Below are 23030 nucleotides of genomic sequence, written 5' to 3' on the forward strand. Positions count from 1 at the left end.
ATTGCAGAGTAATCCTTTGGGAATAACCACACCTCAACTGGAACCTTACTTAGGAAGTGTCCCCTGATTCAGTCCTGTACTGGGTGAAATGTTGCCATGTCATAAGAACATAAGAAATGCCTCTGCTGGGTCAGACCCGAGGTCCATCGTGCCCAGCAGTCCGCTCACGCGGCGGCCCAACAGGTCCAGGACCTGTGCAGTAATCTTCTATCTATACCCCTCTATCCCCATTTCCAGTAGGAAATTGTCCAATCCTTTCTTGAACCCCAGTACCGTACTCTGCCTTATAACGTCCTCTGGAAGCGCATTCCAGGTGTCCACCACACGTTGGGTAAAGAAGAACTTCCTAGCATTTGTTTTGAATCTGTCCCCTTTCAACTTTTCCGAATGCCCTCTTGTTCTCTTATTTTTCGAAAGTTCAAAGAATCTGTCCTTCTCTACTCTCTCTATGCCCTTCATGATCTTGTAAGTCTCTATCATATCCCCTCTAAGTCTCCTCTTCTCCAGGGAAAAGAGACCCAGTTTCTCCAATCTCTCAGAATATGACAGGTTTTCCATACCTATTATCAGACGTGTTGCTCTTTGTGAGTTCTTAAAGTTATGTCCTTCAGTAAATGGTCTGAACCTTGACCTTGTCTACATGTGTGATCTGCTGTTGTCTCCAGTCTTTACTAAGGCTCTGAATCTCCAATCTTGGGAGATAGCTGCCGACTCTGGAGGTAAAAGGTTTTCCTGGGAGCATATACACTCTTAAAATGGCAATTATAAAATATATCTCCCATGTGTAAAAGTAGGCAAGATGACATGAACATGTGTTTAACACAACTTGCAAGCTAGCAGAAATTTGGGCAGAGCTGTGATTGACATATGCATGCTTTATAACACAAGTCAGAAAACATTTAGATATTTGGAAATGAGACTGAATTTGTTTTAAATAAATCTCTTGAAACTTTGCAAGATGATTTTCAACAGCATGCTCCTCTACTGGTTAAAATAGGCATACAAAACCCAATGTAAGAATAAAAATGCCTTGTACAGGTCCACAATCCTTCATCCGAAATGCTCAGGATCAGACATTTCGGATTTTAGAATTTTGGGGTTTTTGCAATGATGCGTCATTAGTAGCCGTAGCAATTCATATTTGTTGCCTGTTGCAGCCAAGCAGGGTTCTTTCTGCCGCCATCTCCTTCCTTGCTGACATCACTTCCTCTTTCCTTCCTAGCTGGATGAAACAGAGAGAAGTGTGTGGGGCCACAGCAGGCAATGGATATGAATTGCTGTAGCCACTGGCAACACCTCAGAGGTACACCAGTGTGTGGTAAAATGAAAAACCTGAACTACTATCACCATAGAGCGAAGTCTTTAAAGTGACTTTGGGGCCAGGTTACACTTTTGATACTAAAAGTAAACTTTTTTATACAAATTAGTAAAGCATGTTACAAAAAATGTTTGGTTTTTTGGAGCTCATCAATTTTTAGAATTTCATTTAAATGATCTTGTGCCTGTACTGTGGTCAGAAGAATTGACCCCGATATGGCTAGGTCCACAAAGATGTAATTTAAAAAAAACCCAAAAAACCAACAACCTTTCACATTTTGTTTGCTCACAATGGGACTATGTTGGGGTTTTTATTTTCGATGTTCCCCTGCAAGTATGACTATATTTCAAGGAACTACTATAATAATACCTTCTTTGATCCAAGTAAATTAGAACATTTTATTACGGAGAGTCAGCTGCTGTTAAATCAAAAGGTAAGAACTAGTATAATTAGGGGATTTATATAGCAGTGATATTTGGTATACTAAGTATATTTTGCTTTTCCTGTACTATGTTCTTATATGCTAATGCAATGTGTTCCCAAAGATTTGGGCTTGAAAATTGTTGTTTTGTTTGGTGATTATTTCCTGTGTGGTAGAGTAGGTTTCTACCTACAATAATCTTCTGATAGTCCCTGGAGGATTCCATACACTAGGTGTTCAATCCCAACACGCAGTCCAAGTATTGCAGGAATTCACATCTTTTCAGAACACATGGTGCACACACCCCAGTGGTAAAATAAGTTCAGTCCCAAAGCCAAGCACATACTTGTAAATCCAGGACAAAAGGGGTACAGGGGAGAATCCCCATCAGCACAAGTCAGTCACAAGCTGGTATGTTCGGCAAAATATCAACAAGTAATAAACAGGCACAAAGGTGACTCAGAAAAAACACATTGATGAACAATGTAGAACTAACCTGCTGTGTGCAACGAGCACCCCAAGAAAGAGCCTTTGGCAATGTGCATGCTCACAGAAAACTCCCCATAGAATCTGGCAACTGGCTGGACAATTTTCAAGCCTGTAAAGAGAATAACCGAGGCAGAAAGAAGCCGGCTATTCCAAACCACTGAGTGTATACAGAGAAGACGGATCGTATGGAATCATCCAGGGACTAACTGAAAGAAGATTATCGTAGGTAGAAACTTAAATCTTCCATTCTGTTACATCCCTTCTGGATTCCATACACTAGGTGACGTACCAAAGCTACAGAAGCTAGGGAGGGGCAGAAGAGCCTGCCCACAAAACCAAGGTCCCGAAAAACGGCAGCAGAATGTGCTGCCACATCCATTCGGTAAAAACGGGTAAAAGTATAAAGAGAGGACCAAGAGCCACCCTGCAAATTTCAGCAGCATGAATCACACAAGATACCGCCCACGACAATGTCACCTTTCCCGTCAAAGAGTCCTGGAAGCAAAATCAGCAGCTGTGCGCCACCGGCAATGTAAATTGCGGAAATGGCCATCCGAATCCATCGAATGACCAAGGACTTGGAGGCCGGCCCACCAAGGTGAGGTGCAGCAGTGAGAACAAAAAAGTAATCAGACAGCCCAGAACTGTTATTCTTTCCAAATAAAGGAGCAAGATCTTTCTGACATCTAATTTGTGGCAATCTAACTTCCTGATGGACTCAGAAAGCCGAAACCACTGTCGACAAGAAGGAATGTACAGTATGGAGGAAAACACCAGAGTCTATCACATGGAAAAAAGGTTCTCTGCACGAAAGAGCAGAAACTCCAAAATATACCGCGCTGAGACAATGGTGACCAGAAAAACCAGTCATGAATGTCAGGTCCAGAAGAACTACATCCTGTAGTGGTTCACAGGAAGCCTCATCAAGGCCTTGTAAAACAATGTTAAGAGTCCATGAAGGGAAAAGGAGACACAAGGGAGGACATGGACGAAGTGTCCCCCTCATGCACCTGTCAGATCTGAAAGAATAGTAAGCAAACTAGCTCCTCTGCATGCCCAAGAAAACACTCAAAGCCTGCAACCTGAACTTTCAGGGACACCACTCCCAGACTTCAAGGAAAACCAGCACTACCTAACTGGGAACCTGCTCAGGTTCCACCTAACTCCCAGCACCGCCCCCCTCCCGTGAGAAAAGCCTATCAGGCAAAGTAAAGTGTACTTCGAGTGCAAAAAAGAGTCGAGATAACTATCTCCAAATAACTGCTCACCATCAAGGCTGAGCGCTCAAAAGCCATGCTGAAGACCAAAACGCCATGGGTTCTCCAAGGACACCAGTGCCTGACTGATAAGATATTAATAAAAAGGGAACCGAAGCCTCTCGTCCTGCTAAAGACATATGAGAACTGCATACTGTGGACAGCGAGGCCAAACCAGAACAATGCCACAGATGCCAGTCTGCATCCTTTTCTCTGACAGCGAACCACCGGGGAGGGGTCTCAAGGCACTGAAGCAACCGAGAAATAAAGTTTAAGCGAAAAAAAAATAAGAAACAGAAGCAGAGCAACAGCAAAAGACTTCTGCCCAGACTTCTTGCAGAAACTGAAGACTGATTTTACCACTAATGGGTACCATGTGTTCTGAAAAGATGTGAATTCCTGCAGTACCTGGGATTGCGGGTTGGGATTGAACACCTAGTGTATGGAATCTCGGAAGTGACATAACAGAAATTTTTGTGTTTCTTTGGAAAAGCTAAAGAATTAAAAAAACCCACATCTACAGCCACTCCCAAGGTGCAAATATCTAGGGCTTCATTTTAGCCTTGATTTCCGCAGCTGTTCTGGGGCCCCTGTATGATGGTTGCTCTTGGGCACTAGCCCACGTCAAGGAGCGTTAACAACCACACTTGGTGGGTGGGAGTTTCAGGGCAGAAGTGCTGCCTCACTACTCTGAAGAGCTTATTCAGAACCTCGGGGGTGGGAGGGGGAAGGGAGGCAAAGCCTGGAGTCCATCCAGGTCAGAGATGCTCAGGGATATGGAAGAGCAGACTACTCTCCTTATTGGTGGCTGGCTAAGAGAACTTACTGTAAAATTACATCATCAGTGTGCAATCACTGGTGGTATTAAAAGGGGCACAGCCTCACATTTGTTTTACCCAACACTGATAATGTTATGTAAGCTACTTTAAACAACTGATCTTAGAAAGCTAAGGGAGGTAGTGGAAAAACAGGAGCCATATTAAGCAGATAAATAAAACAAAAAAAGTGATGCCATCTAAAAATCATCTCTTAATGGACAAGCCTATACTCACTTCACCTTAGTTAAAAATTATGGCTTTCATGCAATTTACATTTCATTTAAAATCATTCTTCTATATCAAGCTATCAAGAGGCATTAGTACTCAGGAACAAATTAGTTTAAGTCAGGGGTGCCCAACGCGTCGATCGCGATCGACCAGTAGCTCAGGAAGGCAACTCGAGTCGATCGCACTCGTGTTGCCGTCCTGATCTACGGGCCGATCAGCCTTCCTCTCCAGTGTTCTCCCTAGGGCCTTTTAGCTGGGCGGTCCGCCCAGCTGTCATCTGCCGCTGCTGAACAAAAAACCGGCTTGGAGATTTCAGCCCGTAGCGAACTTATGCTCCGGGCTCTAACGTGTGCGTGCAGGCTTCTCTTCTCTTCCCTCCGAAACCGGAAGTTATGCCCGGGGAGGGGGAGGAGGGGGAGAAGGGAAGCCGGCACGCACATGTTGAGAGCCCTGAAGCAAGCGTTCGCTACGGGCTAAGGCGGGAGACATGTTAGTGAAGCATTTCCTCTTCTTGCTGCCGGGTCCTGCCTACTTTCTGTTTCCGCGAAGGCAGGACCCGGCAGCATTTCCCCCAACAGTTCCTCGCGATGCTGGTCGGCCGAAGCAGGGAGAGATTGGGGCGTCGTCGGCTTTTGGGCGTGTTATTGGTGGCGGTTTGGGTCCTGGTCCCCGATGGCAGTTTGGGTCCCCGATGGCAGTGGCAGTGTCTTGGGGGAGGGCAGGGAGAAAGAAAGAAAGAAAAAGGGCAGGCAGGGAGACAGAAGGAAAGAAGAGAAACAGAAAAAAAGGAAAGGGAGGCAGAGAGAAAGAAAGGGCAGGGAGAGAGGAAGGAAAAGTTGGGGGAGGGAATGAGGTGTGGAGGAGAGGAAGCATACAGGCTGAAAGAAGGGAAGAAAGACTGGATGCACAGTCAGAAGAAGAAAGTGCAACCAGAGACTCATGAAATCACCAGACAAGGTAGGAAAAATGATTTTATTTTAAATTTAGTGATCGAAATGTGTCTCAATTTATATCTGCTGTCTATATTTTACACTAAGGTCCCCTTTTACTAAACCGCAATAGAGTTTTTTTTAGCGCAGGGAGCCTATGAGCGTCGACAGCAGCGCTGGGCATTCAGCGCAGCTCCCTGCGCTCTAAAAACTGCTATCGTGGTTTAGTAAAAAGGGAGGGGGGTATATTTGTCTATTTTTGTATGGTTGTTACTGAGGTGATAGTGCATAGAGTCATCTGCTTTGACCTCTTTGAAAAACCCTGGAATAGGAATGATAATTAACATTTTCTATGCGTACAGTGTGCGTTGTGTTTTTTTTAAATTTTATTGTTGGTAGATCATTTTGACTTGGTCATTTTAAAAGTAGCTCGCAAGCCCAAAAAGTGTGGGCACCCCTGGTTTACGTGCCCAAATGCAACAGTGATTTTAGACAACCAGCTGAAATGTACACCTTTATATAATGCTAGGGAAATTTTCAGAGAAGTTTTTCAATGACTGCAGAAATAATGATGTGAAATAAATAATTAACTCCTTGATATTTTACTGAAAGTTCTGTTTTTTAACAACTTGCAAGGTTGCTGCAGCAGCTGAACTGGCATGCTATTTCTTTATGAACCAATACACGTCACAAACACCACATTCGGAGACATCCGTACCACGATCTTTGTCACTGCATATGTGCCCCTCCTCTCCCTGAAACAAGACCTGAACACATCCCCTGAGCTCACACCTGTTAATTGCTCCAAGCATTTGGAAGAAACCAAGCAAACTCAAAATAAATTTTCTGCTTCAGCCAACAGCTTAACTATTGTTTCATAAGAGCTTGGTCAATACTTTTCTGTTGTTCCTGCTTAGAACTTTGAGCCTAGCTCTGGAATTGGAAAACAATGAGACCAGAACTTCAAGAAAACAACCAGTGAGGAGAAAACATAAGCTGAAAATGCATCCTTAGTGTGACAAAAAGGCATGCTTCCCCTTCTAAATTTGCCAACTAGATCCAGATTAACTTAAGAGTTGATGCAGTCCTGTGTCTACCTGATTGTTTGCCGGGACTTGTAGTTCCGATTTCCAAACTGGATTCCCTAAGAAAAGCAAGATTATAAATCCCTGCATGCAAAGGGGTAAACTCACAACTGGATCAACCCTGTTGGACAAATCTGGACCTAGTTGGCAATCCTACCTTCTGTTTACAAAACTCATGCATGTCATGGGTATATTGCATTGTTTATTCATTGTTCGCCATATACAAAATGAATCACAGATCAAACAATAAAATACTGAGCATAAAATAATGTCCCATACAGCAATACCCAAAGAATGAGGCGCACTGCGCCAATCCAGCATTGCACCTTCTACCATACTTCATCACACAGAAAAGATGACGCTTTAGCAATTTTTAAAATTTCATTAGATTCCCTCGTCGTCGTATATACTGCGGAAGCTTGTTCCATGCCTTGGGACTAACACAGGAAAACACTCCCGCCCTCACTGTTTGCATTTTGATCTCCTTTCTTGAGTGAACAGACAAGTCCTGGTGTCCTGAGAAACGTAACTGAGGTAATGTAGCATAATACAAAAGACAATCTGTGTAAGAGACATAGTTAAGTGCATGAGTGCGTGAGAGTGCAAGACAGGGTCCTTTGTGAGCATGAGTGCTTGGGTGTCAGAGGGTTTGGATTGAATTTATTGTTCTTGATATATTGCAATGACATAAGTATCAAGTGGTTAACAATCCTACAGAAACAGCAATATAATAATTACAGTAACATCACTATAAAAAAACCAATATAACAGGAATAAAATAACCAAATACATAACTAATATTGCTGAAATCTTCCCACTGGTAATTCACATATCCATAATATTGTAGAAATAAAATTGTCTTAATTTATGAAAGCACAATAAAGATCATCACAAAAACTGTCTAACAAAGAATTCCAAAGGGCAGGTCCTGCATAGTTTGAAGAACTGCTCCTTAAACAAATTTTAGACCGACACTCAGGCGACAAAAAGTGCCAAGCTTTAAAAACTACAATTTTAAAATGATTGTCTCCAAGTACATACCAATAGGTATTTAAGCCAGCTTTAAATCTTATCTTCAGAGCCTCAGAACTACCACTCCACCGCTCAACAAACTTTCATAGCGGCTAAAATTTACATGTAAACTCATCATTAGTTCAATCATTTGTTTGATACACTTTTATTTGTATAAATAACATTTATAATTTTTTTAACTCAAATTTTTAAACATATGTATATATTTATATGAATGTCAAAATAAACTTAGCTCAGATGATATTTTTATAAGCTCGACCCAGGAGGGCTGGACCCAACACGTTTTGAAAACTGATTTTCAAGGGTCCCGTCCCCCCGAACCGCCAGTGTCATCTGCCTCATTAGAAGTTTTCAAAGCAAGATGGCGGCAGCGTCTACTCTGACATTTAAATATGTTAATTATAAAGTTAACAGCAGATAAAAACTAGGCATATCAATTTGAACTCAATACATGTTTCACAATAGCTTTGTCAGGGATCCGCTCACTGCTGCTGTCATCTGACTTCCATATACTTCAAAAATTGTATATGGTGGTCAGACGACAGCAGCAGTGAGCGGATCCCTGACGAAGCTATTGCGAAACATGTCGGGTCCAGCCGCATGAACTGCTTAAATCTATTATAAGATCTACAATCATTCAGATAAGTTAAATGGTTTCAAAAATTTTTTTTAAAAAGTTACAAATTATTTAAATTAAGTTAAATGCTCAAACCTATGAGGATTCAACAACAAAAATTCCCCGCTAAGAAAAATACACATTGGGCGGTGGAATGGTGCATCTGAGGTTTTGAAGCATTATGTTAATACATCAATTAAGTGATTGAACAGAATGGAATTGAATGAAATGGCATAACATCTTAGAGTTTAATATCACAAAATTTGCATCTATACTGTACGCATGTTCAAAATTGCCCCTTTGTGGCTAGAAGCATCACAAATAATGGCAAGTTAGCCTATACCAGTAATGGAAAATAATTCATAATTAAAAACATGTGCTTGAGGTATCCACCAGAGAAAACAGGGAGAACCAAAATACCATTTGCCCCTGTGCTTCAACAAGCCATTTTGATTTCTAAGATTCTCAACCATGGCTGCTTCCCAGGACTCGACTACCTGGGAGTTGGGCATCTGGATCCCAAGGATGCTTGCAGGGAGCATGCAGCTGTTATAATGTTCAAAATGAATATGCCTCAAGTGATCTATGACCAGAATCCCGACTGACAAAAGTGTTTTTATTCCGATTGCTGCCTTATGATCTGGCGAGACTTCCTTAATTAGAACTCGTGACTCTGATGCCCTGGAGCAGTGCAAAGACTCCCAACATTCATTCTCTACTAGATGACTTTAGAACACAGGATGCTCACCGAGTAAGCCTGGTTACAGTATCTGTTGGCAGCAGTGTACTCAATGGGGAAGACTGCTGCTTAGTGAAAGAAAGGTGTACATCAGAGAGAGGGGCAGGGGGGACAACTTACTTTGGCATGCTTAATTTCCAGTTCTGTCAGCTCAATGAGATTTTTACGGAAAGCGATGATCTTTCTTCGCTTAAAGCTAATAAGTTCTGCAAAATACAAATGAAAACAAGAATTATACAAGCTAAAAAAGCTGCAGAATACACTTTTGGACTGTCACTGTGCTGCACTTTCCCTTTTTGGGGGGTTTAAGAGGAGACATTGATACGTCCTGCAGGGCAGTTTTACCCAGGTTTTCATGATATCCATAGCGAAAGAGATAAATTTGCAGAAGAGAATTTTGCGTAACCACTGGAGGATCATTCAGATGAACCCAGGCTTTGAAAATACTAGATTACGAATATCTTACTCAAGATCACGTAATCTAAAGGAACATCTAAGTTTGAAATCTGAGAAAATCAATAAACAAGAGAACTACACTGGCCTCATTCTACATGTGGAAAGTGTCAGATATGTCCACCGACAATACAGGGAACATCTTTTGAAAATTCAGTAAATCATAAAGTATACTAATTGAGTTATTACATGAATTACAGGAGTGACCATGTAGTTTATATGATAAAATGTCCTTGTTTTAAAATATAAATAGGAAAAACAACTAGACAGTTCAAAGTGTGCATGACTGAGCCCTGCCAGCTGAAGATCTCTTCCTCTAGTTTGACAGCCAGAACTCTGATTTATAAAATGACAATTGTACAGAATATTGTTTCTTTTTATACTTTAATAAAATAAGCTCAGTATAAAACTATGCGAGGCTTGTGCGGATGGGTATCAGATGATTTGCGGGGACGGGGCCCAAGCTCACGGGGACGGCGCGGGGACATATTTTCCCTCCATGTCATTCTCTAACGTTAAGCATGGCTTTGACTAGGGGACCCCACGCCCTTCGTGGGAAGAAGCCCAGGTGCCACTTTCGCCGAGACTTCGAGGGGCCAAGTTGGCTTCAGTAGCTTAAAAAAGCTTTATACATCATATGTATGAATTCAGGAGTAATGCACTGTCCAGGTTGCCCAGAGAGACCTGGCAGGACCTACCCTGGGGCCTGCTGAGGTATGTCCGCTGGCACGCAGCTGTGCTTTGCCAGGGATGCAAACTCCATTTTCCAACTCTAGCTGAAATTTCTGGCCCAAGAAATGTTCCATATGGGCTCCAATTCCCCCATAGGCATGAGAAGGGGTGAAGTCCAAAACTCTTGCCTCCCGTGTCACGCCACACGTGGAACAATGACCCCCCTCAGATAGGCATATGCCGCAAATATGGCATGATTACAAAGATCTCCACCTGAGGAATCCTTCTATGTTTTGAAGCAGATGGAGGCTTTTAAAGTCAAATTGGGAAATCCAAGATGGCCACCAGGATATGATTTTATCTCCTAAAATAGCTCAGAGGCAATAATAACACACAAAAAAATTCAGGGAAGAGATTTTTGGAGGTAGGGGACCGTGACCCTGGCCTCAGAAACCATTAAAATTAACTTTTAAGAATTCCTCTCCCCCCACCACCAATTTTCCCTTCGGGTTGGGGGGGCCTTAAGCAGCCGTACGCACTGTGCCATGCTGGAAACTGCTGATGGAGAACCTCTAGTTAGAGATATGAGAAGATTTCTACCTTATGATGAGCCTAACAAAGGGAAAATAGCTGGTTTCTTCAGACTGTTGTCCAGTCTCCCTGTGGGACCGGACCTTCAGACCCCCACCGGAGCCCACATGACATTGTGGGGGAAGGAATGTAGTCGGTCCCAATCCTGGTACAAAACTGCCATGGAAGCCACACAGCCTGCGCTCAAACTCACTGTGGATGAAACCTGGGGCAAACCTGCTCCCAAGGGAACAGTCCCTGAGCCTCCAGACTGTTAATGCATGCAAGCCATATAGGAATCATGCAAAGCATGTGCCTGCAGGCTACAGACCTCTGCCCTGAGAGTCTGTATCTTCTAGCAGCCAGAGATGTCTTGGGGGAACTGAGAGCCTCTGCAGCACCAAAAGCCTGACGTATGGGAGAAAAATAAAGAAATTAAATACAAGCGGAACAAATTAAATACAAGCTCCTATCACTTCGCTATACAAAGTAAGACCGAGGAAATCCAGCCCAGCCCAGCTTGAGAGCAGGAGGAGCAGAAGAATATGTAAATTAGACTCTCTACAGACTTCACAGTAAAAAAGGATAAATAACCACTGGTCAAGACTGATATTCCTGTTGCACTAGAAGTCGAAACATCTTTCCGAAGGACTAATGTGTATGCATCAAACATATCGTCCGCAGCAACCTCTTAGGAATCCTGATTTACGCATGGCCAATTTTGCTGAAATCTTTTGAATATCGCAATATCTAGTTCTCCAAACAGTTGGGTGAAGACACTTCCAAGCATTAGTTCCATCAAATGATGTCAACAGGCAAGCCATGCTATCTCTTGTCCTGCTGATGATTCAATAAAAGTGCATGCACCGTTCTTCAGGCCTGTATTACTTGCAGTGGTATCAAAACACCAGTTCCCAGACTCCACTCATCCAGTACCGTGAGACACATTTCAGCTTGATGTTTGCCAGATCCACAGCCAATTTTTGGAACTCTAAGTAACCTCTCTTCCCTGTCGCCAGTGACAAGCATTGCAATTCTGTCGACCATTTATTTACTTCTAATAAAGTCCAGGAGTTTTCCATCCCAGTGCAGCAGTAATGGAATCTCTGTTGTTTTGTCAAGGAATTCATCCTTCAGAGTGGCTGCATCCTTACGGTTCTTGCACTGTGAAAGTCAGAGTGAGCATCTTGGCAATGTCATCTCATTTACATCGTGGCCAAGTGCTTTGGCAACATCAACAATGACAAATGTGGCACCCCTGTCTCACAAATTAAAACAATCTAGCAATCCAGCAACTTCATGATGTGTAAGGATGTTTACCTTTGGCTGTTTTGACTGAGAACTAAAGCAAGGGAGTTCTGCTAACTTCAAAATCAGCATCTGAATTTGCACAACTGTCAGAGTCAACATCAGCAAATTCGTGGAATCGGATAACCTACTAGTCAGACAGAGAAGTAGCAGTTGGCGGTGTAGAACTACTGACAATGACATATTCTGCCTCTATTTTGGCTCCAAACTTACTAAATCCTTATACTCTTTCTATCCTTCTTTTATACTGTCAATGCCGGCCATGCTGCATGATGAAATATCTTGCCTCTGCACGATTAGAAATTGTCTCTCTTTGATTTTTATTGTGACTAATGCATCACCGGTAGCATCATCAAAAAGATAGACGAGACATTCTTTGAAAGCTTCTTGATTCACCAGATCGTTGCATCTGGTCTGGTTCTTTGTTAGCTTCTCATATTCATCATAAAAGCTTCACCAATAGGCAAATCCCCAAGTCTATCTGCTGATGTGGTATTCTTGCACGCTGCCAAATTTCCAAGACCTTGAATATGACCAGATGAGCTGCCTCTTTCAAGCAGTCTTTTTGTCAGTATGTAAGTGTATCATTAATCAAAGAACATCCCTTTTAAAATTATATTTCTCCCCACTTTCTTGTTGTTTTCATGCAAGTAAAGTTGTGTCTTAAGTCCGTTGATTGTTCCCCATTTTAATTTTTATTGCCAAACCCTTAGTATTTATGATTAGCGTTTTATCAAATTTTAATAAACTTGAAACCTGAAGATGTGAACTGGACAGTGCATCAGTGAACCTTCCCTAGCAGCCAGCACTACTTCTAGTCTTTGACATTCTTACTTCTTAGTTTTTATCCTAAAATGCGACATCAACTCGGTTTTCAACTGTCTATCACTAAATTAACTTTCTGTTTTGCAGCAATACTAATACTAAGCATTAGGAGAGGGGTGGCATCTGCATCTTTGGTTTCCCATTGGGATACATGCATCATACAACCAGTAATCAAAACATTTTTGTCTATAAAATAATCAAAGCCAATCCAAGAGGTGGAGATTTGGATACAGTCTTATCACAAGTAGAACAGATAATTCATGATCTTAACACCTTACATCCTCCTCATGGCTTAAAAATGGAGATAGATTATAGTGTATTCCTTTAAATATCTAACATTTATCCATATATCCTAAACTCCATCTGATGCATTTAATGGATGTCAGTTGTTACAATTCCCTTTGTTAACCCGCCTTATATCTTCTTTTACATGTTGTTTTTACGCCGCTACCTAAACCATACTCTACATCCAGCATGTACCTTATTTCTGGATTATGTGCCCCTTAAACTCTCCATGGTGGTCTAAAAATTTGTTATTTTTCTTTGGATTATTATATTGCTTTCGATATTTGTTTTTCTTGGTCATATTTGCATTAAAAAAAAAAAAAAAAGAGGTTGTACTTGTACTGGCTTCAGAACAGAGCTGCGTTCCACAAACATCAGTTGGACCACTGCCACTGTAGTACCTGACTGGAGGAGACATCACAGTTGCTGAAAGTAGTCCCCCATCTCTATCCCCACATAACATTCCTCTATTACAGATGAAGTTTGGGGATGGGGGAAGTGGGAAAAATACAGGTGGAAGAGAGAGAGCAGGGAAATAGGCAGGAAGACCAATTCTACCTTGTTTTGCAGATTCTGAAAGCTTTTCAAATTTTTGAAGGCATTCTTGCTGATGGATTTCAGCCTGCTTGACATCTTTGCCTTTTAATCTGGCTTTATCCAGTGCTTTATTTGCATTTTCAAAGTCAACAAGAGCTCGCGTCCGTCTGTACAAGAGATCCTAGGAAGATTAGGTGGGAAGAAGGCAGAAAGAAGCATAATTACATGCAAGACAGCTGCTGAATGTGGCAAGATATGTAATACATTTCATTCAGGAGCATTAAATACCAATCCAATATGTAGTTACCAATATGTAATTAATCCCATATAGAACATACAACCACAATGAAATCAAGATACAAGACTAGGGCTATGTCCTCTAAAAAGCTCTTTTTTGTTGGCTGCTTGCTGTGAAAGAAATGACTCTTTTGGCTAAAATTCAAATGCATGATCTGACCCATGAACTGAGAACAGTCCCAGTCTTAGCCTATTAGTTAAGATGTAAGACCCTGTATAGTACAGGGAAGGGAAGCTTAGCATAAAACCCTACTGGAAGCAGACTAATGATCAAAGCAGAAAGGTTAAACCCACAGCACAAAATCAATCTTTTTTAGGTGACATTTCTAGACCATGTCATTTAAGAAGAGACCAGGCAAGAAATATACAAGCAAAACAATTTTAAAATCCCTTTTGTGATCTAAAATGAACACCTTTACCTCCAAAGGGGGAAAATGACAAATGACTATTTATATTTATAAATTTTCATTCCATTTCTCACATGTTTAGGCCTGGTCCCCCAGATGAATATCTTAGATTCCCCAGTGGGTTATGACTATACAACAGAGTAACTTTATCTAATATAATAAAATGATAGGCCGCGCATGCGCACTAAAAAAATTGTGTTCCCTGATCCGTCGCGAAAACACGATTGCGCATGCGCGGGTTTTACGTCACCACTTGCTCGCGGCGGCTTTCAAATAATAAAAAAAAATTACACAGCTGCGGCGGCCTTCCTCACCGTGAATGGTACTGGCTCCTCTCTCGAACTGCACCAGGATCGAGAGAGGAGCTGCAGCGCCGGCTTTCAACTTAAAACAACAACCAAAAAAAAAACCCAACTGGAGATCGGCGCTCTCAACCGCTCCCACTGTGCAAAACCCCTCCCCCCATGGGAGGATGCGCCGCAGCAAAGTGCTGCACAGGTACTGGAGGGGGAGAGACATATCGCTTCTGCACCGGTACAAACATCCCTCCAGCGTTGGTAGCCGCTGCACGTTAAACAGGCTGCTTCGGGCTTTCTCCTGCAGTTGAGTCCCTCTGCCGCGTCACCGATGACATCATCAATGACGCAACAGAGGTACTCAACTGCAGAATAAAGCCGAAGCAGCCTGTTTAACGTGTAGCGGATGCCAACACTGGAGGGAGGTTTGATATTAAAGTCATCTTGCTGGGAGGGTCGCAGAGTCAGCGGGGGTTGGGCTGGGAGGGGAGAGAAGCGTCTGCCTCGGGTGCTTCAGGCAGCAGCAGCGTTTACAATTCGCTGCTGTTGCTGGCTTCAGGCCTTCCTCTCTGGCCGGTCCTGCCTACTTCCTGTTTTCAGAGAGAAAGACCTGAAGCCAGCAACAGCAATGAATTGTGAATGCTGCTGCTGCCCAATGAAGTAGTTAAATGAGGAAAGGGAGCAGAGGGGGAGAGAATGGCTTGGAGGGAAGGAGATAAAGGCAAAAGGAAGGAGGAGATGGAGAGAGGCCATATGGGAGAGAAAGAGAGAGATGGAAAGAGAAGAGAGGGCAGTGAATGGAAGGGGCAACATAGAGGGTGAACAGTATTCTAGCACCCGTTAATGTAACGGGCTTAAAGACTAGTATTTTATAAAAGGCAACAGATGCCTTTATAAAATAAGCACCCAGAATCAACCCCAGTAACACACAAATTTACACTTGCTCCACTGTGAGCCAAAAAAACAACACCCCCTAATGTTTGTCGTATCTTCCACAGAACTCAGCCAATTCTTATGAAATTTAGTGTGTCGTATCAATCACTTGGCCTTAGTCAGCTGACTATTGTAATATCATTCATCTTGTAGGTACTCAGAAAAACCTTCATAGACTATGCATAATTCAGAATGCAACAGTTAGATTGATTTTCAATTTAAAGAAGTATGACCATGTTACTGATTTTTAACATCGACTGCATTGACTTCCAGTTGAGGCACGGGTTAAATTTAAGCTGGGCTGTATTTGTTTTAAGGCACTAACACGCTCAATTCCTGAGTATCTTATGGAATCTTTTATTATCACAAATTCTAAACATCATAGGAAAACTCATTCATTGTTTTCTTTCCCTTTTGTGAAAGGATGTAAATACAAGAAATTTCAGGAACGACTATTATCTTTTCAGGCAGCCTCATGGACTAGGGATTTAACTTATATATTTACACTCCCAACTTCATATCAACAATTTTGACGTGCCTTAAAAACATATCTTTTCAGGGAACACTTTGGAAGTTGGAAATTGGATGTCTATTCATTTGTATTACAAGTCTTTATGAACCACATATAACGTAATGGTATTCATGGTATACAAGTGAGTTTTATGTTAGTTATGTTAAATGATGTAAATATTTCCCACTGTACCGCAGCACTACCTTGGGAAAATGAAGTGTGAACTGAACAAAAGCACATCAAAAAGTTTTACAGCATATCTTGAACAAAAGTCTAAAGTCATACATTAATGTTCAGATATTCGAAGTGCGCTCAGCCTTGGTCAACATATTTGAGGCCTGTCCTCCTGGCTCAGAACAAGATTATGCTGTCAATGTGCTCTTGTGTGCGCATCAAGCGAGATCGTCTGCTGCCTGGCTTACGATCCACAGTGCCCATTGCTTGGATCATGCGCAGCAACACGTCAAGGCCATTTTTGTTCCAACCCTTCTGTGGGAACTCTTTCAACAATCTTTTACTGCTGTAACCTTTTAGCAGTACCAAGGTCTTTATCGGAAGCCAGTCTTCTGCAGTGAAAACCATTTTGATACCAACTGCTTACAAAATTATCATTTGCTTCTAGGCATATCCCATAGAAACAATGCATGTTCACAAAGTAGTGCTGCGGTACAGTGGGAAATACATCATTTTACATCAACTTCCCTCAGGATGCGATATCCTGAGGGAAGTTGATTGAAATTTAATGTAAGACACACTAAATTTCTTAAGAATCAGCCGAGTTCTGTGGAACAAAATTAGGGTATGAGGTTTTTTTTGGTTCACACTATGTGTTTATGTACTTTATGAAGTCTGCCCTAGAGAATGGCATGGTGACCGTTACCCAAAGGGGGAAGACTGGTTGCCGCGGTTATGGGGACATTCAAAATACTGAAGGGAATAGACTTAGCAGATAAAGACAGATTGTTCACCCTCTCCAAGGTAGGGAGAACGAGAGGGCACTCTCTGAAGTTAAAAGGGGATAGATTCCGTAAAAACGCAAGGAAATCTTCTACACCCAGAGAGTGGTAGAAAACTGGAACGCTCTTCTGGAGTCTGCTATAGGGGAAAATACCCTCCAGGGATTCAAGACAAAGTTGGACAAGTTCCTGCTAAACTGGAACGTATGCAGGTGAAGCAGGACTCATTTAGAGCACTGGTCTTTGACCTGGGGGCCACCGCGTGAGCGGACTGCTGGGCACGATGGACCATTGGTCTGACCCAGCAGCGGCAATTCTTATGTTCTTAGGGATGGGAGCATAGGAACAGGGACAAAAAGGAGAATGCTGCATCTGCATGGGGGTGGTATTTGGACACCGAGGAGTAATGCTAGACATGGGAGAGTATATAGACATCGAGAGAAAATGGCTAGACAAGGGGGAGAATAAGAACGCAGAAGGAATATGCTGGACAGGTGGGGCATAGGGATATAGAGGAGTGATACTGTACACAGGAGGAAGGGGATCATAGAATGGTGAGATGAAGGCAGGGAGATGGGCACAGGAGAAATACTAGAAAGGGAAATATAGGAGACGGAGAAGTGAGATGCTTGCTGAATATGGGTGGAAAAACATACACAGAGATGAAGGATGAATGGTGAGTATGGAGAAAAAAGACATGTCAAATTGTCAGGAGACCCTGGCAAGTGAGTTAAGATTAAGACAGATGGAAACAGAAACCAGAATCTGAGACCAATGTGATGTGAAGAATAAAATGACCAGACAACAAAAAGTAGAAAAAAATATTCTAATCACAAAATATAAAATAATTTAACAGATTTGAAAAATTTGCTAGAGCTGGTGTTAGACATAAATGGGGACTGCAAAGCCCAAGCAGTACTTCTTTAGCTTCAAGCTGGCTTAGGGCTCTCTCTGATCAGAGAGCAGTTGCCCTAGTTGTACTCCCCTAACACTATTCCTGTCATGTGTGACTGCGGTATATTCTGTTAGAATGATTTTTCTGTGTAGCATTCTGTAATAATTTCTCGATAGTGGAGGGGATATTTGTGAAGGGGAGGGGAGACATGGGTTTTGTTGATCCTTGTTCTGTATTATTTGTGATTATAAAATGACAATTGTACAGAATATTGTTTCTTTTTACAACTTTAACAAAATAAGTTCAATATAAAATCATAACTATTCGAGGCTTGTGCAGATGGGATCAGATAGTTTGCGGGGAAGGAGAAGGAACAGGGACTGAGCTCGCGGGAACAGGGCAGAGATGGGGACAGATTTTTTTCCCCGTGTCATTCTCTAGTCTGCCCAAATTGCCTCTAAATTTAGAAGTTTAGTAAAATTTTGAGTATATATTTAGGCAGTCAGCCCTAAAAAATTTTCAGAGCAATTTGGGAGCAGAAATATTTTGAATGTAAACCTCATTAATACCTCTTCATTTCTGAAAGGCAAGTGTTAGATTCTTGATATACTTGTACCGTCTCTGTGGTATAAGATGAAAGGATTAGGTTCTTACCTCAATCTTCTTTCCTACAGAAAGCATACTATTCCTTAAGGATGAGTTGTACACCCCAACTTGCAAGTTGGACTGTAGAAGGCATCAATAATTTTTCTCAGCTCTGTCTCCTTGTCTCCCTGGGAAGTACCCTCTCTCTTCAGTCCGTACCAAAGTTAAGTGGTAACTCCCAAAAGAGGAAATGATAACAAGGAGAGGTTTGCAATAGGAACAAAAAAACAGTAACCAAACATTGCAGTTGTAAAACTAAAAGTGGAATCAATTTACCACCTACCTGATATCACCAACTCTAAATATCCTTTTTGCGCTAAGGTTGTGCACTCAATAACCACACCATAAGACCAAAGTGTTCCAAATTGTTTAATATTATAGGCCCCTGCAACAGAATGTTGTGTTGCAGCAGTTGTCTGAGACAATTGTCCTGTTACAAGTGGACCTGATCCACATACCATGGGCAACATGGTCAATCCAGCGCTATGAAGACTACCAATCCCCGATGGGTCGCTATTCTGCGAATGACTCGGTCTATCAGCCATTCAAAGGTTCCAGACATAAAGTGTCTGAATAGATTCTCTCGTGCAACCTTGACCAGCAAGAGAACTGCCAACACGTATGGCAGTTCTCTTGCTGGTCCAGGTTGCACGAGAGAATCTATTCAGACACTTTCTGTCTTGAACCTTTGAATGAAAAACTGAGGGGCTTTCTTGTTGTCCGACACCATGAGAGCAAACATCAGGCACCCCCAGCATCTCACAATGCAGTTCAATGCTCTTTGGGACAACACCCACTCCCCTGGATCCAGTGTCCACCTGCTGAGGTAGTCAGACCTGGACATTGCCCATTCCTGTTACTTGTGTCGCTATTATCGCCTTCAGGTAGACTTCTGCCTGGGCTTCCAGCTTCAAAGAAGAACTCTTGGTTCCTCCTTGTCTGCTGACATACACCATTGCTGTAGCACTGTCCGAGTATACTTGAACTGCTTTGCCTTTCAGCCATGTTTGGAAAAAGAGGAGAGCAAACCAAATGGCTCTCAACCCTTGTCTGTTGATGGGCCATGTACTCTGCAATGGCAGCAATCAGCCTCATAATGATCACCCCAGTCATAGAAGACTGGCATCCATCTTTAGCATCACCCTTAAATATGTAGAGAGGAAGGCCTCTGGATAACGACTCTGGCTGGAGCCACCATTTTAAGCTGACATGCCTCCAATGTCCAGGCTAACTCCTTTGTATGAGTCTGACTGAGGAGACCAATGTGCTAGCAGGGAGTGCTGTAGAGGGTGCAGGTGCACTCTTGCCCATGAATAACCTCTATGGTCACTAGTATGGACCCCAGAGCCTGCAGGTAATGCTAGGCAATAGGAGCTGGCTTCACCAAGATGTCTAGGATCCGGCATCTGAGCTTCAGTTTGCATGGCTCTGGAAAAAACAGTTGGTCCTCTGCCATGTTGAACATGATTCCCAGATACTCCAGAGTTGGTTCCAGGTGACTCTGAAATTGATAATCCACCCGAGATCCTATAAGAGCTGGACTACCTGAGCAACCTCCTGTCCAAAATTCAGCAAGGACAGTGCTCTGATCAGCCAATCGTCCATGTAAGGATGAACCTGGAATCCTGCCTTGCGCAGCTGAGTTGCTGCCACCACCATTACTTTGGTAAAAGTGCGCAGCGCAGTGGCCAACACGAAAAGCAGTACCATGAACTGAAAATGCCTCTCTAACACATGAAACCTGAGAAATTTTCCATGATCTGGGAATATGCAAGTAAGCCTTTATCAGATCAAAAGAGGCCAAAAATTTGCCTGGAGTCACTGAAGCAATGACTGACCTCACAGCTTCCATCTGGAATCTAGGAACTTTCAACACCGTATTGACTGCCTTGAGATCTAGGATTGGTCTCCAATCTTCCGAGTCTTTCTTGGGTATGATGAAGTATATAGAGTATCTCCCTGAGCATGAGGCTGAAACTAGCTCTATGGCTCCAATTTGTAACAGCTTTTATACTGTCACTCTCACCTTGGCAGCCTTCTCCGGTCTTCCCGCTGGAGAGTCCAAGAAGAGGTCCTGGAGTGGACTTTAAAATTTGAGCTTGTAGCCCTTTCAAATTATGTCCAGCACCTACTGGTCTGAAGAAATCTGCACCCAAGTCTCCCAGAGCTCCAAAAGTCTCCCTCTTATGCAGGGGGAGCTGACCTGGTGTCATTAGGACTTCTTAGAAATGGTTGAATGCGAGCCGGATGTTTGGGCTGTCCTAGAGCTACCAAACATTCGTCTAGATGCTTGATAGGACCTTTGAGATGAGGATATTGTAAATCCATAATGCGAACATCTGTAGCTACAAAAGAAACGATTGAAACCGTTTGATCTTTGTGGTTTGCTGTCTGGCAAGGATTTAAGATGACAGTCCATTATATTTGTCATCTGGTCATCCAGTCCTTTGCCAAAGAGCATTTTCCCCTTAAAGGGAAGCATGCTCAGAGTAGCTTTAGACGCCAAATCTCCCACCTACTGCCTGATCCAGATAATTCTGTGGGCAGATATTGTATAAGCTGAAACTTTACTCATAACTCTGAGCATATAATAGATAGCATCAGCCACGATGACCTGGGGGGGGAGGGGGGAGAGAACTGCCTCCTCCGCACCCAGATTCTGGCATAGCATTTTGTGGCAGGCTTGCACCACAAAGGAAGCTGTGGCCACTGTCTTAAGACCTAAAGCCAGGGCCTTAAATTGTATTTTGAGAACCAAATCCATGCTGCAATCCTGTGTATCCTTCAGGATCAAGCCCCCTTCATTAGGAAAATCCATTTAGTAACCTGCACTACCAGCAAATCCACATTTGCTAAAAGTCTGAAGCCATGGGATACAATTTTGTCATCACCCTCGCCCCCTGTTAAGGGTCCTTCTGGTGTGTTCCAATGCTCCATTATCATCCTGGCAATCTCTGGGTGAGAAGGGAAGCACTTGGACTGTGATTTGGTACTGCATAACAGTGAAAGTTGAGCAGCCAAAACCTGAGGGGACTCTAGATCCAACTCCCACAAAGAAACAGTGATAACGTCAATTAAATCTGATATTTTGAAAAGCCTTCACACTTCCGGATCCTCTCCCTGTCTAGGGCTGCCACCGATTCTTGGCTCTCTGCCTCAAACTGTGAAACAGAATCCTCCAAAGAGGATGTTTTCTTGGAGAGCAATGGTGTTTTGTCTGACCCCAAATCATCCTAGTCCTTCTCTGACTGGATCTCTGGTTCCTGCAGCTCTACCGACTGTGAAGAGGCTTTGCCTTGAGGAGGTAAACCTCTCTGTGCACCTCCCTGCTGACACCATTTAGGTGTTTGTTTATATTTTTGGTAGGCTGCATACATAAAGGTCTCAAAATCAGAGTCAAAGACTTGACCTAGATCCTCTGCCAGTCCAAACTTCACCTTCTCTCAGGGTCAGGTGCTGCCACACAGCAGCTCTTCACCAGTGACGCATAGTAACGGTTTAGGGGCTCTAACAGTGTTTTGAGACACAGATCTCATGCTTTCTGTGACTCATGATCTGCAGAGGGACCTAAACAAACGGCTCCCCACCCCACACCGCAGCAAGTGGCGCTCCTCAAGTACTCATCCAGGGCAAACTTGGCATAATATAGGGGTAAAAACCACCTGAGGAGTCCATTACAATCAATTTAAACCAAAATCGAGGTGTTTCGGAGGCAAATAGAGGCTTTCAAAATAAAACTAGGAAATCCATGGCCACCACAGCAGTGTTTTGGCGCTAATAAAATGGCCCATGGGAGCAAAACTAAAAGTTCAAAAATGTTGAAAATAGGATTTTTTGAGGTGGGGAACCCTTGGCATAACCCCAGAAAACTTTAGTTTTGCCAATTTTTAACCCACCCCAATTTTTTCATAGACAGCATGAGCTGTACTCATAGAACTGCCACAAGCTGTGCCTGCATCAGCTTCTCACTACAGCTGGAAATGGAGAAGGAATTTCTGCCTCAGACCAAGCAAGGATGGTTCCATCAGCTTATCTCTTCAGGCTGCCTTTTATTCAGGTTCCAAACCTGAGAGCCTCGATTCCTCACGCACCTACATGATTCTTCAGGGGGGGGGGGACACACAATTGACCTCCACCAAGCCTCCCGGCCAGACGCAGCATCTAATCTGCCTGCGCTCCAGCACCCGACTCCTTAGGGGCGAGTACTGCTCCAAGGTAATCTATTCCCAAATTCCAAGAGCAAGCTGGCTAGGCAAATGCTCGTTTAAAAGTGTAGTTCTCCTGGCTTCAGACCCCAATGTCTGACCCTTCTCCCAGGCAGAGCTGTCCCAGACAACTAGGAACCTCTTAGCACAAGGAAGCCTCAAAAAAGATCAGATTAATACCCGAAAATAACAATCTAGAGCAGAACAGAGGAAAAGACACCTGCCAAACTTGCTTGTAGAAGATAAGACTGAAGAGAGAAGGTACTGCCCAGGGAGACAAGGAGGTGGAGCTGAGAAAAATGAT

At 42.9% G+C, this 23030-nt stretch overlaps 1 protein-coding gene across 1 annotated transcript in view; it reads right to left on the reverse strand.

Moving 5' to 3' along the window:
- SNX5 (sorting nexin 5) overlaps positions 1–23030 on the reverse strand; it is an 89208-nt gene that overhangs the window by 2481 nt on the left and 63697 nt on the right. Inside the window, exons 11-12 of the mRNA XM_033936047.1 lie at positions 13603–13762; positions 9052–9137 (exon numbers count right to left, since the gene is read on the reverse strand). Of these exons, the coding sequence (XP_033791938.1) occupies positions 9052–9137; positions 13603–13762 (246 nt within the window). The remainder of the gene's footprint in view (positions 1–9051; positions 9138–13602; positions 13763–23030) is intronic.

Source organism: Geotrypetes seraphini, chromosome 3 (assembly GCF_902459505.1).
Source record: "Geotrypetes seraphini chromosome 3, aGeoSer1.1, whole genome shotgun sequence".
Taxonomy (NCBI): Eukaryota; Metazoa; Chordata; class Amphibia; order Gymnophiona; family Dermophiidae; genus Geotrypetes; species Geotrypetes seraphini.